This window comes from Ostrea edulis, chromosome 8, assembly GCF_947568905.1.
Source record: "Ostrea edulis chromosome 8, xbOstEdul1.1, whole genome shotgun sequence".
Taxonomy (NCBI): domain Eukaryota; kingdom Metazoa; phylum Mollusca; class Bivalvia; order Ostreida; family Ostreidae; genus Ostrea; species Ostrea edulis.
Window position 1 is genome coordinate 23,768,049 of NC_079171.1, and position 13,302 is coordinate 23,781,350.

The 13,302-nt window shown below is 34.8% G+C and overlaps 1 protein-coding gene across 3 annotated transcripts in view; it reads right to left on the reverse strand.

The window, feature by feature from the left end:
* Positions 1-1,012: 1,012 nt before the first annotated feature.
* The window catches only part of LOC125662940 (receptor-type tyrosine-protein phosphatase kappa-like), a 97,014-nt gene continuing 84,724 nt past the window's right edge, over positions 1,013-13,302 (reverse strand). For all 3 annotated transcript variants that reach the window (XM_056147213.1, XM_056147211.1, XM_056147212.1), the window contains 11 exons: positions 13,076-13,204; positions 12,767-12,912; positions 12,055-12,190; positions 11,417-11,563; positions 10,436-10,529; positions 7,982-8,055; positions 7,452-7,586; positions 7,062-7,187; positions 6,766-6,920; positions 6,046-6,181; positions 1,013-3,250 (listed from right to left, as the gene is read on the reverse strand). In XM_056147213.1, the coding sequence (XP_056003188.1) occupies positions 3,179-3,250; positions 6,046-6,181; positions 6,766-6,920; positions 7,062-7,187; positions 7,452-7,586; positions 7,982-8,055; positions 10,436-10,529; positions 11,417-11,563; positions 12,055-12,190; positions 12,767-12,912; positions 13,076-13,204 (1,350 nt within the window). In that variant the 3' untranslated portion in view covers positions 1,013-3,178. The remainder of the gene's footprint in view (positions 3,251-6,045; positions 6,182-6,765; positions 6,921-7,061; positions 7,188-7,451; positions 7,587-7,981; positions 8,056-10,435; positions 10,530-11,416; positions 11,564-12,054; positions 12,191-12,766; positions 12,913-13,075; positions 13,205-13,302) is intronic.

The following is a 13,302-nucleotide window of genomic DNA, read 5'->3' on the forward strand; positions in this document are numbered from 1 at the left end:
ATTACCTCCCTTTTAATATGAAAAGGTAAATATAACGAACGATGATAAATTTTGTAACTCTGATAAGGAATACAAAATTAAGAGTTAAGCAAACACGAACCCTTGAATATGAATATTTTAAAGCATTCTTCTGAAACAAGTTTTGATCCGAATTTTATTACATCATAAAAGTATTTAATTTCTTATAACAGCATCTACCCAAATCTTTGTTGAAGAGATTTATTGACCTCTTTCTAAACAAAACATTTGTTTACATATTTCTCTATATCTTTACATACACCATTTGGTGTTTATAACCAAATATTGTTATCTGTTGTTAAAACCATAAAATGACAATGCCATATAAATCTAATCAGATGTATCATTTCCAATCCCTCGAATGAAAAAAAAAAACAATTATGTCTTCAATAATACAAGTACTTTTGTCCATTATCTGTTTTCATAATATTTGGGTGTATGACTCATTTTAAAGTTCGATTGATTAGATGTACTCACTTTGCTTGCACTAGAACACATGAAAGAAACATTTGACTTTACACCCAAATATTATGAAAACAGATAATGGACAAAAGTACTTGTATTATTGAAGACATAATTGTTTTTTTTTTCATTCGAGGGATTGGAAATGATACATTCAATGTCACATCAGGAAATGTTATAAACCATTTTCACTGTTCAACACAACCACCTTTTGTTTCTTCGGCAAAGTGAGATGGCTCGAGAAGTACTTGGCGGATTTGACACCAATGATAATGGTCCAACATGGTCCAAGTGTATTAATTGGTATCATAATTGATGTCTAATCCTACACGTTTAATTGTTATCAAGACAAATATTTAAATTCACTTCAAAATTCAAGTTGTAAGGAACGTTGTTCGGTAAATTGATACAAGCTCTTTCTTTACTGCTAATGAACTTTGTCACCTAAGGCTATCATTCGTATACATGTTGTCGATATCATTTCTACAATTTAATTTCAACATGACTTTAAAAACAAACTTGGAATTCATCATACAATAATGAGATGTTTTTATTATTATTCACTGTACAGAGAACAAAACTAGAAACAAATAACAAAAGATCTATGGACCACAATGCTCACCGACTGAACCACCTTGCTGGCAAACAGTTACAGCATTAAAAGTGTAAAACATTGAATCCACTCCACCTGATCACTGTTCGTTATTTTCAGCTTTCATTTTAAGCAGACAATTGATCAACTGTACATTTAGGGATTTTAAACACATCCTTTAATATACTTGAAGCCATCATTATGATCGCAAGTATCCTGTTGAAAACAGATTTTATTTTATTATAGGGGTCTTCCATATCAATCTTGACAAGCTTACCTTGAATTAAAGGAAAGAAAATTCATATATATATATATATATATATATATATATATATATTTGTGGCGCTGCCAGTGTGATCCTCGTTTCCCGGTTATTTCTATGCCGGCATAACCCCACAGGAGCCCCATCCGTTATATGTGAATATTACAAAACCTAAATTTCTACCACATAAGGAACCTCTGAGTTACAGCGTTAAAGGTTCGTGAAAAGATTTTGTTAACACCAACCCTATTTTCTGATTAAAGCTCTTGGAAATCGATACACTGTGTCATGTTTGGTTGAGATTGACAAAGAAGTTATAGATGAACATATAAGTCGAGAATTACGGTAGCTTTAATGACGACAGACAACAGACGCATTTTTCTCAGACAAGATCACTTCAGCCTTATGCTCAGGAGATCTAATCATCGTGTCATACCTTTACTAGCACGTATATAAATAAAATATTCTAAAAATATATAAAACATCAACACTTGAAACACATCATCAAACTACCCTGTACATACCAATTGGAAAGCTACTACCAGAGACAGTCACTGATATACACAATCATAATCAAAATACAAGTATCAGTGTTATAATTTTCAACAAGTTCTCTGATTAGAATACTAAACAAGTGCGATTAAAGACCGTATCTAATTTGCTGCATCACTAATTATGTTGATACATCATAGTTTCAAAGCATATAAGGATGTAAAACTCATTTATATTATAATGCATGAGCTAAAGATGACCATATGTGTTCGCAAAACATTGATGCACTGTGTGACGCCAATGTAATTATGATTCCCAAGGAAAGGTCTTGTAAAAGGAAATACACATGTGAAATATGAAAGCCCTATTGATGAACATTCAAATTCATGACCCAAGTTGATTTTTCAAAAAAGGAACATGGTGGTCAAACTCAAAGGTCATGAGTTCAAAAGTTTTAATACTAATAGAAATGTCATGATAAAAGTAATACACACATGAAATATGAAAGCCCTATCACTTACCATACCAAGTTATGGTAAAGGTTTTTTTTAAAGTCAAACTCTCAGGTCAAGAGATAAAACAATTTGTTATTCAAAGAAAGATATTGTCAAAAGCAATGCATGTGGGAAATATGAAAGCCATTACACTGACCACTCAATAGTTATGGTCTACGATGACGTTTTCAAAAGTAGGTTAAACTATAAGGTGAAGGTCACAAGGAAAAAACTTCTGGTTCCAATAGAAATGTTTTGTCACAGAAATATATAGGTAAAACATGAAAGTTCTATAACTATCCTTTCAAAAAATATGATCAAGGTTAAAGTTTTTGCGACAAACAGACAGGTAGATCAAACTCCATATGTCCCGACTCTCTGATTACGGGAGTATGAAAACCTTCATCAGGCGGAAAAAAAATCAAGTGAAGAAGTCCATCGACTCACAGATTATGGTGGAACTGATAGGGAAGATTCGATGAACTAAACTGTACTTTGAGAACTCGAGAAGTTATTCAGTCTCGACTGACTGCACGTGTTTATCACGCATAACTCCTGTGTGTTTGTCTCAAAATATAACAATCATGTCAAAATATAACAATATAACAATCATGTCAACAAAATCGAAATTATCAACATGCCTATACACCATAAAACTGCAAAGTAGTGTTTGTTTTTGGGAAAACTGTTTTCCCCTACTTTTTCCAAAAGGATCATATTGCAGTTTTATATATAATAAATATATCGGTAGGTCATGAACAAACAGTTTAAAACAAAAACAATAACAAAATGTTCTATTCCTGTGCATCATGGGAAATCTGCTACAGCACACTATTATATACATCCAAAGATCTCATCTCAGGTGTTTGCATATACACTGTCCGAATTCATGTAATCACCGACAGCTTTAAAACAGAAGTCATATTCTTCCTGAAAAGTGAAGAGTATAATATTCAAGCAGAATTTTTCAGAAGAACGTTTAATGTGGTAGCATTCACTGCTCTATACACGTGTATGAAAGGTGAAGATAACAAACAGTGATTAATCTCATAAATCCCATAAACAATACAAAATAGATAGTTGGGCAAACACAGACCCCTGGATATATCAGAGGTGAAATCAGGTGCCTAGGAGGAGTAAGCATACCCCGTCGACAGGCCACACCCACCGTAAGCCCTATATCTTTATCAATTAAACAGAGTTATCCGTAGTCAAACTCAGTGTGTCACGAACGGTCTACATTGTAACAATCGGTATGAAACACATCAGATAGCATTTGACCTAATGTTAGGCTGTATGAGCAAACTAGATTGTTATAACAGCCATAGAATATGTGAAATGCTGACTTTATTGGAGACTGTTGAAACCCCTAAACATAAAACAAGAGGCCCATGGGCCACATCGCTCACCTGCGTTACCTCGACCCATATCTAAAGACTTTCCATATATATTTGCATGTAAAAGCTTAGTTCGTGTTGTGGCCCCAACCTACCCTGGAGGCCATGATTTTTACAAACTTGAATCTGCACTATGCCAGGAAGCTTTCATGTAAATCTCAGCTCTTCTGGATCATTGGTTCTTGAGAAGAGGATTTTTAAAGATTTTTTCTATTTATTCTCATGTAAAATTTTGATCACCAATCGTGGCCCAAACCTATCTCCGGGGTCATAATTTGAACAAACTTGAATCTACACTATGTCTGGAAGCTTTCATGTAAATTTCAGATCTTCTGTCTCACTGTCTCATTGGTTCTTGGGAAGATGATTTTTAAACATTTTCTCTATTTATTCTCAAGTAAAACTTTGATCCCTATTGTGACCCCAATCTAATCCCGGGGGCCATGGTGTGAACAAACTTAACTCTGCACTATGTCAGAAAGTTTCATGTAAATCTCACCTCTTCTGGCTCATTGGCTCTTGAGAAAAATATTTTTAAAGATTTTCCCTATATGTTTCTATGTGAAACTTTGATCCCGTATTGTGACCCCAATCTATATCCGGTGGCCATGATTGGAACAAACTTAAATCTGCACTATCTCAGGAAGCTTTCACGTAACTTTCAGCTCTTCTGACTCATTGGTTCTTGAGAAGAAGATTTTTAAAGATTTTCCCTATATATTTCTATGTAAAACTTTGATCCCCTATTGTGACCTCAATCTACTCCCGGGGGCCATGATTTGAACAACTTGAATCTGCACTAGGTCAGGAAACTTTCATATAAATTTCAGCTCTTCTGACTCATTGGTTCTTGAGAAGATTTTTAAAGATTTTCCCTATAGTTTTCTATGCAAAACTTTGATTTTCTATTGTGGCCCCAAGCTACCCCGGGACTAGGAGTTGAACACACCTGACTTTGTACTATGTCAGGAAGCTTTCATGAAAATGTCAACTCCTCTGGCCCAGTGGTTCTTGAGAAGAAGATTTTTAAATGACCCCACCCTATTTTTGCATTTTTGTGATAATCTCTCCTTTGAAGGGGACATGACCTTTTATTTGAACAAACTTCAAAGCCCTTTACATGAGGATGCTTTTGGCCACGCTTGGTTATAATTGGTCCAGTCGTTCTTGAGAAGATAAAAATGTGAAAAGTTTATGACGACGCCGACGACAGACAACGAACAAATTTTGATAAAAAAAAAAAAGCTCACTTGAGCCTTCGGCTCAGGTGAGCTAATTACACAATTTTCAAGATACACAATTAAAAAACTATACAATTTTCAATTTTCGCTTTCAAGATATTTTGATGTTCATGAAATCGTATTTCCTTACATGTATGTTGAAGGATAATCCAATCCAGTGAATTATGCATTATTTCCAGCATGTGATATTGATTAGTTGTAAATAGAATAGATCTAAATTAATATAGGAAATATGTGCCTACAAAATATATATTTACTTCGTATAATGCTCCATTACTTGTATTTATATTAAGCAAAATGTTGTCGGAGATAAACTTATGTCGTTTCATCTATCATTTCCCTGTTAAATGCATGGCCTTTAAAGGGGCATCAACACGATTTGAGCTGAATATTTTCGAATTTTATTCTTCCATATTTAACGTTTAGAATCCTTAGGTAAGGTATCTGTAATGGTCAGCAATACTTTGAATGTCAGTTGTCGAGGTACATGAGAAAGACAAAACTCACACTTCTTAGTTATGTAAACAAGGCCCGTGTCATGTTTTGTTTACATATGTTGAATATACTTGTAAAAGTTCGTTTAAAGCAGAATTTTAAATTCATATTTTAATTCTAAACACATTCCAATAGTGTTTAGTGTTTATTGCACATCTCATATTGTTTTAAACTTGCTATTTTCTATTAAGTATTCTATATGTAAACAAAAACATGGCACGAGCCTTGTTTACATAACAAAGAATTGCCAGTGCTGTATCTCACTTGTTACTCAAAAACTAATGTTCAAATTTTGGTTGACCATTTGAAATACTTTAGTTAAGCAATGTAAACAATCAGAATGGAAAAGAAATTGAAAAATTACAGCTCAAATCGTGCCCATTCCCCTTTAAAATTGTATATATCATAAAACATTGATAAAAGGCATGCAGTGCCTACGAGTTTTGCATTACCTAGGCATACGCAAGTAATAGGAGCATGAGAAAGTTCCCGCATCATCGGTATCGTCCATTATACAAATCACTCAATTCCTCCAGTGTTTATATACCCCATGATAAAAATTACTACGCATGCTCAGTTGAAAAAAGCCTACCTTTTTGGATATCATTTCCGGTCTGCGACATTGCAGTTGCTGCACAATAGTGAAAAGGTCCACCTCGTCATCTTGTTGCAGTTGTTCTATGGCATTATAGACTGCACAGAATATTCCACACGATGTCGCCCCATCTCTGAGGAAAAGTTTGAAATGCAATGTAGTTCATAAAATAAAGAATTCGTGGAAAAATTAGCAGCTAATGTGCCATGAACATACATATGTATCTTGATTTCAAAATTGTGTTTTGTGATCTCGGTTTAAAGCGATATTATCTGTCATTTTTGGTTTCAAAAATTGTTTGTTGCAAAATTGTGATTTACTATTTCAATGACAGAAACAAAAAGGTTTATACAAATTTGTTAACATTTTCGTGTTGGAAACCCTATACTGATGCTTTGAATTAGATCAAAATTACATTAATGTCTTTAAAGATTTTTTCACTTCCATGAAGATGTCTCACAACAATGGTTACGACAAGTCCCACAGTTGTATTCTTGTCTAGACGTAAAAAGCCCAAACAGGAAGTTTATTGTACAGAAATAGACGCAATGCATTCACCATCAGATCAAAATTTGATTGCGGGTTGTAGTAATTACTAATGGTAGAGGTACAATTCACTGCTTCTTTTGACTAGCGTGTTATCTGACCTACTTTAATTTGAAAATATGGATTGTTTTCCAGATTTAAATGTGACAAATTGTGAAAATCCATGCATACTTTGACATAACTGTTACACGTCCTTTTGGTTCTGATTTTCGGTCGAGGCTAAATTGTTTGACTAGATCTGTCAGTGAGGAAGTCTCTGCTGGTAAGATATCGTTGGGGCGCCAGGTTAGGCATTCAAAAATCTGCACGCTCTGGGTCTTGTTTCCCTATTGAGGAAAGTGCAAATAAGTAAGCATTTATGATTTTCAAATGTACATTTACAGCACATTGCTACTATACATGCCATACATTTTGTATTATATTTATATGAATATTTTAACTTGGAATCCGTTTGTTCAGTTGCTGACCTCTTTCTTTTTTATTCCTATACTGGTTTTTCTGATGCATTCCGAGAGGATTGTTTGGGAATGTTTGGTGATTTCGTATGGTTCCAGCTTTATATTTTGGATTTCTTCCTTCACCCAGTCCTTAAGCTGTCAAAATGAATGATATATTATTGCGGCTCAGTATTAGAGGCACGTATCGAAATGACCAACAAAATATGGCTTCTTTGGAACGATACTGGTATAACTGTTCTTGCCGAAATTAATTATAAAAGCCGCCAGAATTTAAGTTTGAATTTCGAAGGTGAATTAAATATTCAATTTAGCAGGAATATTTGTTATTATGCACATTTCAAATATGCATTGTGTGTAGATATAACACGAGTTAACTTTCTCAATTCTATCATTAATTACCTCATCGACATCAGACAATGGGGTCAAAGAAATAAGGAAATGTGACTCTTGATCAATCAGCAGACGAACAAGATCAATGGCGGCACCATGCACCGGATGTTGCACAGAAATAAACTCTTCAGCTCGGGTGAATGACTATAATATCAAACACTCAAATTGTATTTGCAATTTAATCGTATGGATCCAATCTCGGATGAAAATATCAACAATTGTGCGTTACTGACAAAAAGGTATCTTTGCATCCCAGATTAAAACTGAGTTTCTAAAATAGAAGATGCCTGGTATTCGTATTGCTCCATGTCATTTACAAGTGTATCAACACCTTTACAATGTAGAATTGGTTGAAATATGAGAGAATCTACCGAACGCCTTGTTAATATTTATCAAGTGGCTTAATGTATCTTTGTGGGTTTTTTTTTAATTGAAAATGACACCTTATTTCCTGAATGTAATTAATCATGAATGAAACATATAGTGAGTATTTTGAAATAATTAAGACGATTTTCTTGACTGAGATATGAAATACATACCGACACATTGACGGCGTTGTAGTAACTGTCTCGACCTTTCACATTTGACGTCAAATAGACTAGATATTTATCAACTACAATAAATATTGGAAAGCTTAAGTAATATCTTAATGTCTTATTAAAATAAAATTCATATTCATAACCTTTAGATTCGGGTTGTCAGAGGATGACGTTTTATAATGAGAACATTGGTATATCTTATTTATGTAAATTACTGTCAGCATATTTTGTTCATAATGAAGGGACGCATATTCGACTTATAGGTCGTTTTATTTCAAAAGTTTCATTTTAATTGTTATTATTTCGTAAATCAAAAGCATTGTATACGAAATTCCTCAAACATGTTTAACGAATTTGCCAAAGAAATTGGTGATACCAATAACTGTTTGGTGTTCGAATTTTGGAATTGCGAAACCTGTGCCATAACCACTGGCCTCTTGTTACCTAAGTTGATCTATTTATGTGTGAGTGCATCTTGATATGAAAGTAAGAAAATACTAGATGATACAGAATAAACATGTAATGATAGGAGTGATTAAAATATCACAAACAGTGAAGAATCTCGTGAATTCTATAAGGAATGCAAAATTAAGAGTAAGACAAACACGAAACCCTGAACACAACTGAGCCAATCATAGTTTTGCGGACCTTTTATTTGATCATATTTTGATTTAGGAAGTTGAAATGTGGTATGTGTGTTTACATATCAAGTTGACGTTTCGTCACAGTTGGACAATTCTAATTACTGGTCGACAGGGGATGCTTACTCCTCCTACGCACCTGATCTCACCGCTGGTGTGTCCTGAGGTCCGTGTTTGCCTTATCTATTTTGTATTGCTTATAGGAGTTATGACATTGATCACTGTTCGTTATATTCACCTTTCATCGGACTCTGTGCCGAAAATAGTTATTCATTGGCTTCAAATTGGGAAAATGATTTGATATGTGGTTACATGTACCTAATGAGTAGATACAGATCGACTTTCACTTTTGTTATGGTAGACCTATTCTAACAAATGGTAAGTCTTAGTTTCATGTTTTGAATGTGCTTCTTCAAGTTTTGTTTTCCGAACTTTCTTTTTATTCACCATGCTTTGATTTAGGAAGCTGCTAAACTTTAGTATGCAAGGTGAAGATAACGAACAGTGATCAATCTCATAACTCCTATAAACAATACAAAATAGATAGTTGGGCAAACACGGACCCCTAGACACACCAAAAGTGGGATCAGGTGCCTAGGAGGAGTAAGCATCCCCTGTTGACCGGTCACACCCGCCGTGAGCCCTATATCTTGATCAGGTAAACGGAGTTATCCGCAGTCAAAATCAGTGTGCCAAGAACGGCTTAACAATCGGTATGAAACATGTCAGACAGCATTTGACCCAATGCGAGGTTGAATTGACGAACTAGATCGTTATAACAACCATAGTATTTGCGAAATGCTGAGCTGATTTCAATCGAGACTGTTGAAAGCCCTGTACTATCAACTTGTTTGTCAGTATGTTTGTCAGTATGTTATTTAATAATGCACTCTTACAGATAATGTTTTTCATCATAGTTGACTGAATTTTTACGAGATCTATGCTGAATGTAATTTTCAAGACAATGTCTTACATATTTATCCAACCTCTTGTGTGTCAAGGGTTTCGTGTTTGCCCAATATTTTGTATTGCTTGTAGTAGTTATGAGATTGATCACTGTTCGTTATCAACACCTTTCCTGTTGTAACTTAGGAATCTGAGAAATGATAAATGGTTATCGAGATGAGAATTTGAATTTCTCTTTCGTTACAGTTGAATTATTCTAATAAACATGTACTATTCACTTTCACAGTTGACTGAATCATTTTTGTACTCTGTTAATGTTTTGCAAGCAGGAGACGCCCGAGGTGAATAATATTTATAAGCATAGAGTTATACAGCGTGTTTTGCATCATTCAAACGGAAACGTTTGAGCTACAATACGCAGTACAAATATATCTGCGCCGCTTTGTACGTGTAAGTCTTGTATATAAAAGTTCTGAATTGTATCAGTATTACCATGATTATTATTCTACGTTTGAGCTACCATGCGTGCAGTACAAGTATTTCTGTGCCGCTTTGTACATGTAAGTCTTGGCTATAAAAGACTTATATCAGTATTGCCATTATTATTATTCTAATATTTATTTCCATTTTTTACACAGAGTTAGAGTGTCTCTTTCACTATCAATATTTGCCATAAAAGACGAATAATTCGACGAGAGGCTATGTTTACTAGAAAATACACGAAGAACCATTAGGGACGCCCTCTGTACTATCTACATGTACCAATAAACTTTCTCCAAATTATGCATTGGGAATGATAATAATTGTTTACTTATTAAATTATGAAAATTTGTTCCCTGAGTTATAGCCCAAGTAATAATGCAATCTAAATGTGTGTTTGTAAAATGCTGTTAAAAAAATCCGATACCTGGCAACACGGACTTGGCTGCATTTAGCTTTGAATGTTCCTTCCCACTTTTGAAATCATTGGCGCTATATTTGGGTTTCAAACTTGTTAGTTCCTGAAAAAAAAAAATAACATGCAGAATTCATATCAATGCATAGGACTTAAGGTACCTACCGTGAACAATTCTATTACATGCCTTCAATTCGACTTTATATTTATTGTCGACGTGTTACCTAATAACAATATATTTCATTCATATGTCGATTCGATATATCCCTGTGAACTCGACATAAAAGACATCACAAAGTCGTCCACTTTTGATTCATATTTAGATAGTTTATTGAAAGTAGATATTAACGGCAAACCAACAACTCAACTTTATGACAAATGGGAGGATTTCAGCTTCTCCATCGTCAACTTCCCATATCTATGTAACAATACTCCATTATCACCTGTATATGTTGCTTATATCTCTCAACTGAGTCAATCCGCAAGATCGTGTTCTGTGTATGGCTAGTTTTTAAATAGAGGCAAGCTACTGACAAACAAGTTGATGGTACAGGAGTTTCAACAATCAGCATTTCGCAAATTCTATGGCCGTTATAACGATCTACTTAACCAATTCAACCTATCATTGGGTCAAATGCTGTCTGATGTGTTTCATAACAATTGTTAGACCGTTCTTGGAACACTGATTTTAACTACGGATAACTCCGTTTACCTGATCAAGATATAGGGCTCACGGTGGGTGTGACCGGTTTACAGAGGATGTCTACACCTCCTAGTCATAAGATCCCTTCTCTTGTGTGTCCAGGAGTCCGTGTTTGTCCAACTCTCTATTTTGCATTGCTTATAGGAGTTGAGATTGATCACTGTTTGTTATTTTCACCTTTCATTTATTATAATTCAGCATAACTATGAAAATGAACTATGTCATCAAATCAGTGGCGGATATCTAAGTTTTTTTTTGTTCACGTGCAATGCACCCTTGCATACACTTACGTTGAATTCATCTGAGAGTTGTTTTTTGGTTTCGATTTTGTTCATCTCTCCAAAACGTTTCACAAACTCTACTTTTGTTATACATGTAAACCTTGTCTTTCTTCTGAAGAACTCGTACAGTGCATGGTACAGGAATATGTACTGGTCCTAAAACAAACAAAAAGACACATCCCCCGATGATTCATTTTCGAGTATTTCGCGGTTACAGTTAACACTGAATTACAAGGCTCATTTGGAATTTTGCTACGGTAATAGTTAACGTTAAAAAACCTATTTAGTATTACCATTGGGCGAATTCATAAGACCACAGAATATAGACACAAAATCAGTAAACCATGACATTAAATGATCCCCCGCACTGTTCATCTGCATTCATATTCATACAAGTGCGCTAATCTATGGTTGAGATAAAATATGAGAATTTTACTTTCCTTTTTGTTATGCATAAAAGAAACGCTAAATCGTGAAAACACCAAATATCGCATGAAAAATTGCGTAAAATTTAGATTACGCTATAATTATTACATACATGTATATACAGTAAAATATGGACTCTTCCTCAATATTGCTTGATAAAAATTTGATATAAAGATTTTCTCGCCATTTTCCAATGAGTACAAGTTTAAAAGGAAACCTACTACGTTCTGTATCATTGTCATCCGATCTTTGCGCATGGCTTTAACAAACTCTATGACATTGATCTTGCTCTTCCGCTCGCCGTGTCTCGACAAGACGTCCAAAGCTATAAAGGTCCCAGTTCGTCCAATCCCTGCACTGAAAGAAAAGACGTTCAGCAATTAATGAAACAAAACAAATTATATGATGTAACATACGCGTGAAATTGAAAGTAATAATAAAAAAAATTCAAAAATCGAAATCGTTATATTATACGAAGAGTTCATTTCATTTTGATATTTGTTTATCATAACCAAGTTTTGCCTCTTAGCTATGAAATTCCGGGTGATAGTCTAGCCCGATTTTGAAGTCACAGTTGTTTATAAATAATGAGGGCGGAACTCAATTGTGATATCATATTTACTTACAAATAGCATGTGACTGAAAGAGTAAACGGCTGTGGATATAAAGAATATTAGGGAAACGTAGAATTTGAACATTATACATGTACATGTATATATTAAAATGGTATTGACCGAATATTTCAAGAAATATGCCCGTCTTGATCTTTGCGGTCCGGGTCACCTCTCGAAAAGAAATAAGCATGACTATGTATCCTGACATTCAGTTAATAGCCTATGAATGATCGATTGTCAAGTTTGACCAAAGTCACGTACTCTTATAAGTCGAAGCGTCGACCCTCTCAATATATATTGAAGCCAAATATTCAAATACCTGCAGTGTACAAGAATGGGGTGCTGAGACATATTGATTTTGTGCCGGAAGTGTCTATGGAAGACTAACAAGTTCAGAGGATTTGGAGTCCCGTGATCAGGCCATCTTGTGTAGTGGAATTGTACGACAGTCCTTGACCCTGTGGACTAGATATTTAACAACAGATTAGCTGGCATTCGATTGATATAACAAAGGCAGTTGATGCTTCGTAAATGAAATGAGTAAAAAGAATGCCATGTTTGCTGAGAAAAGTAGACTAAAACTTCAGTTTCCTTTGCTGTACATAAACAGATGCATGTACTATCATACCCCTTTCTTCCGCACTGTCATTCTTCGGACAACGTAATACGCATACACTTTCTCTTCAAGGAGTGTGACAGAAAATGGATTGACATCAAGCTCCTTCTCCTCGTCTGGCCAGTACTGATGACACTTGATCTACAAGTACATCAGAGACCACCAGGTATATCAACTGCTCCTAAATAGCTTCCGTTACCCCCCCCCCCCCCCCCCCCGACAATGAGTTTGGACATAAC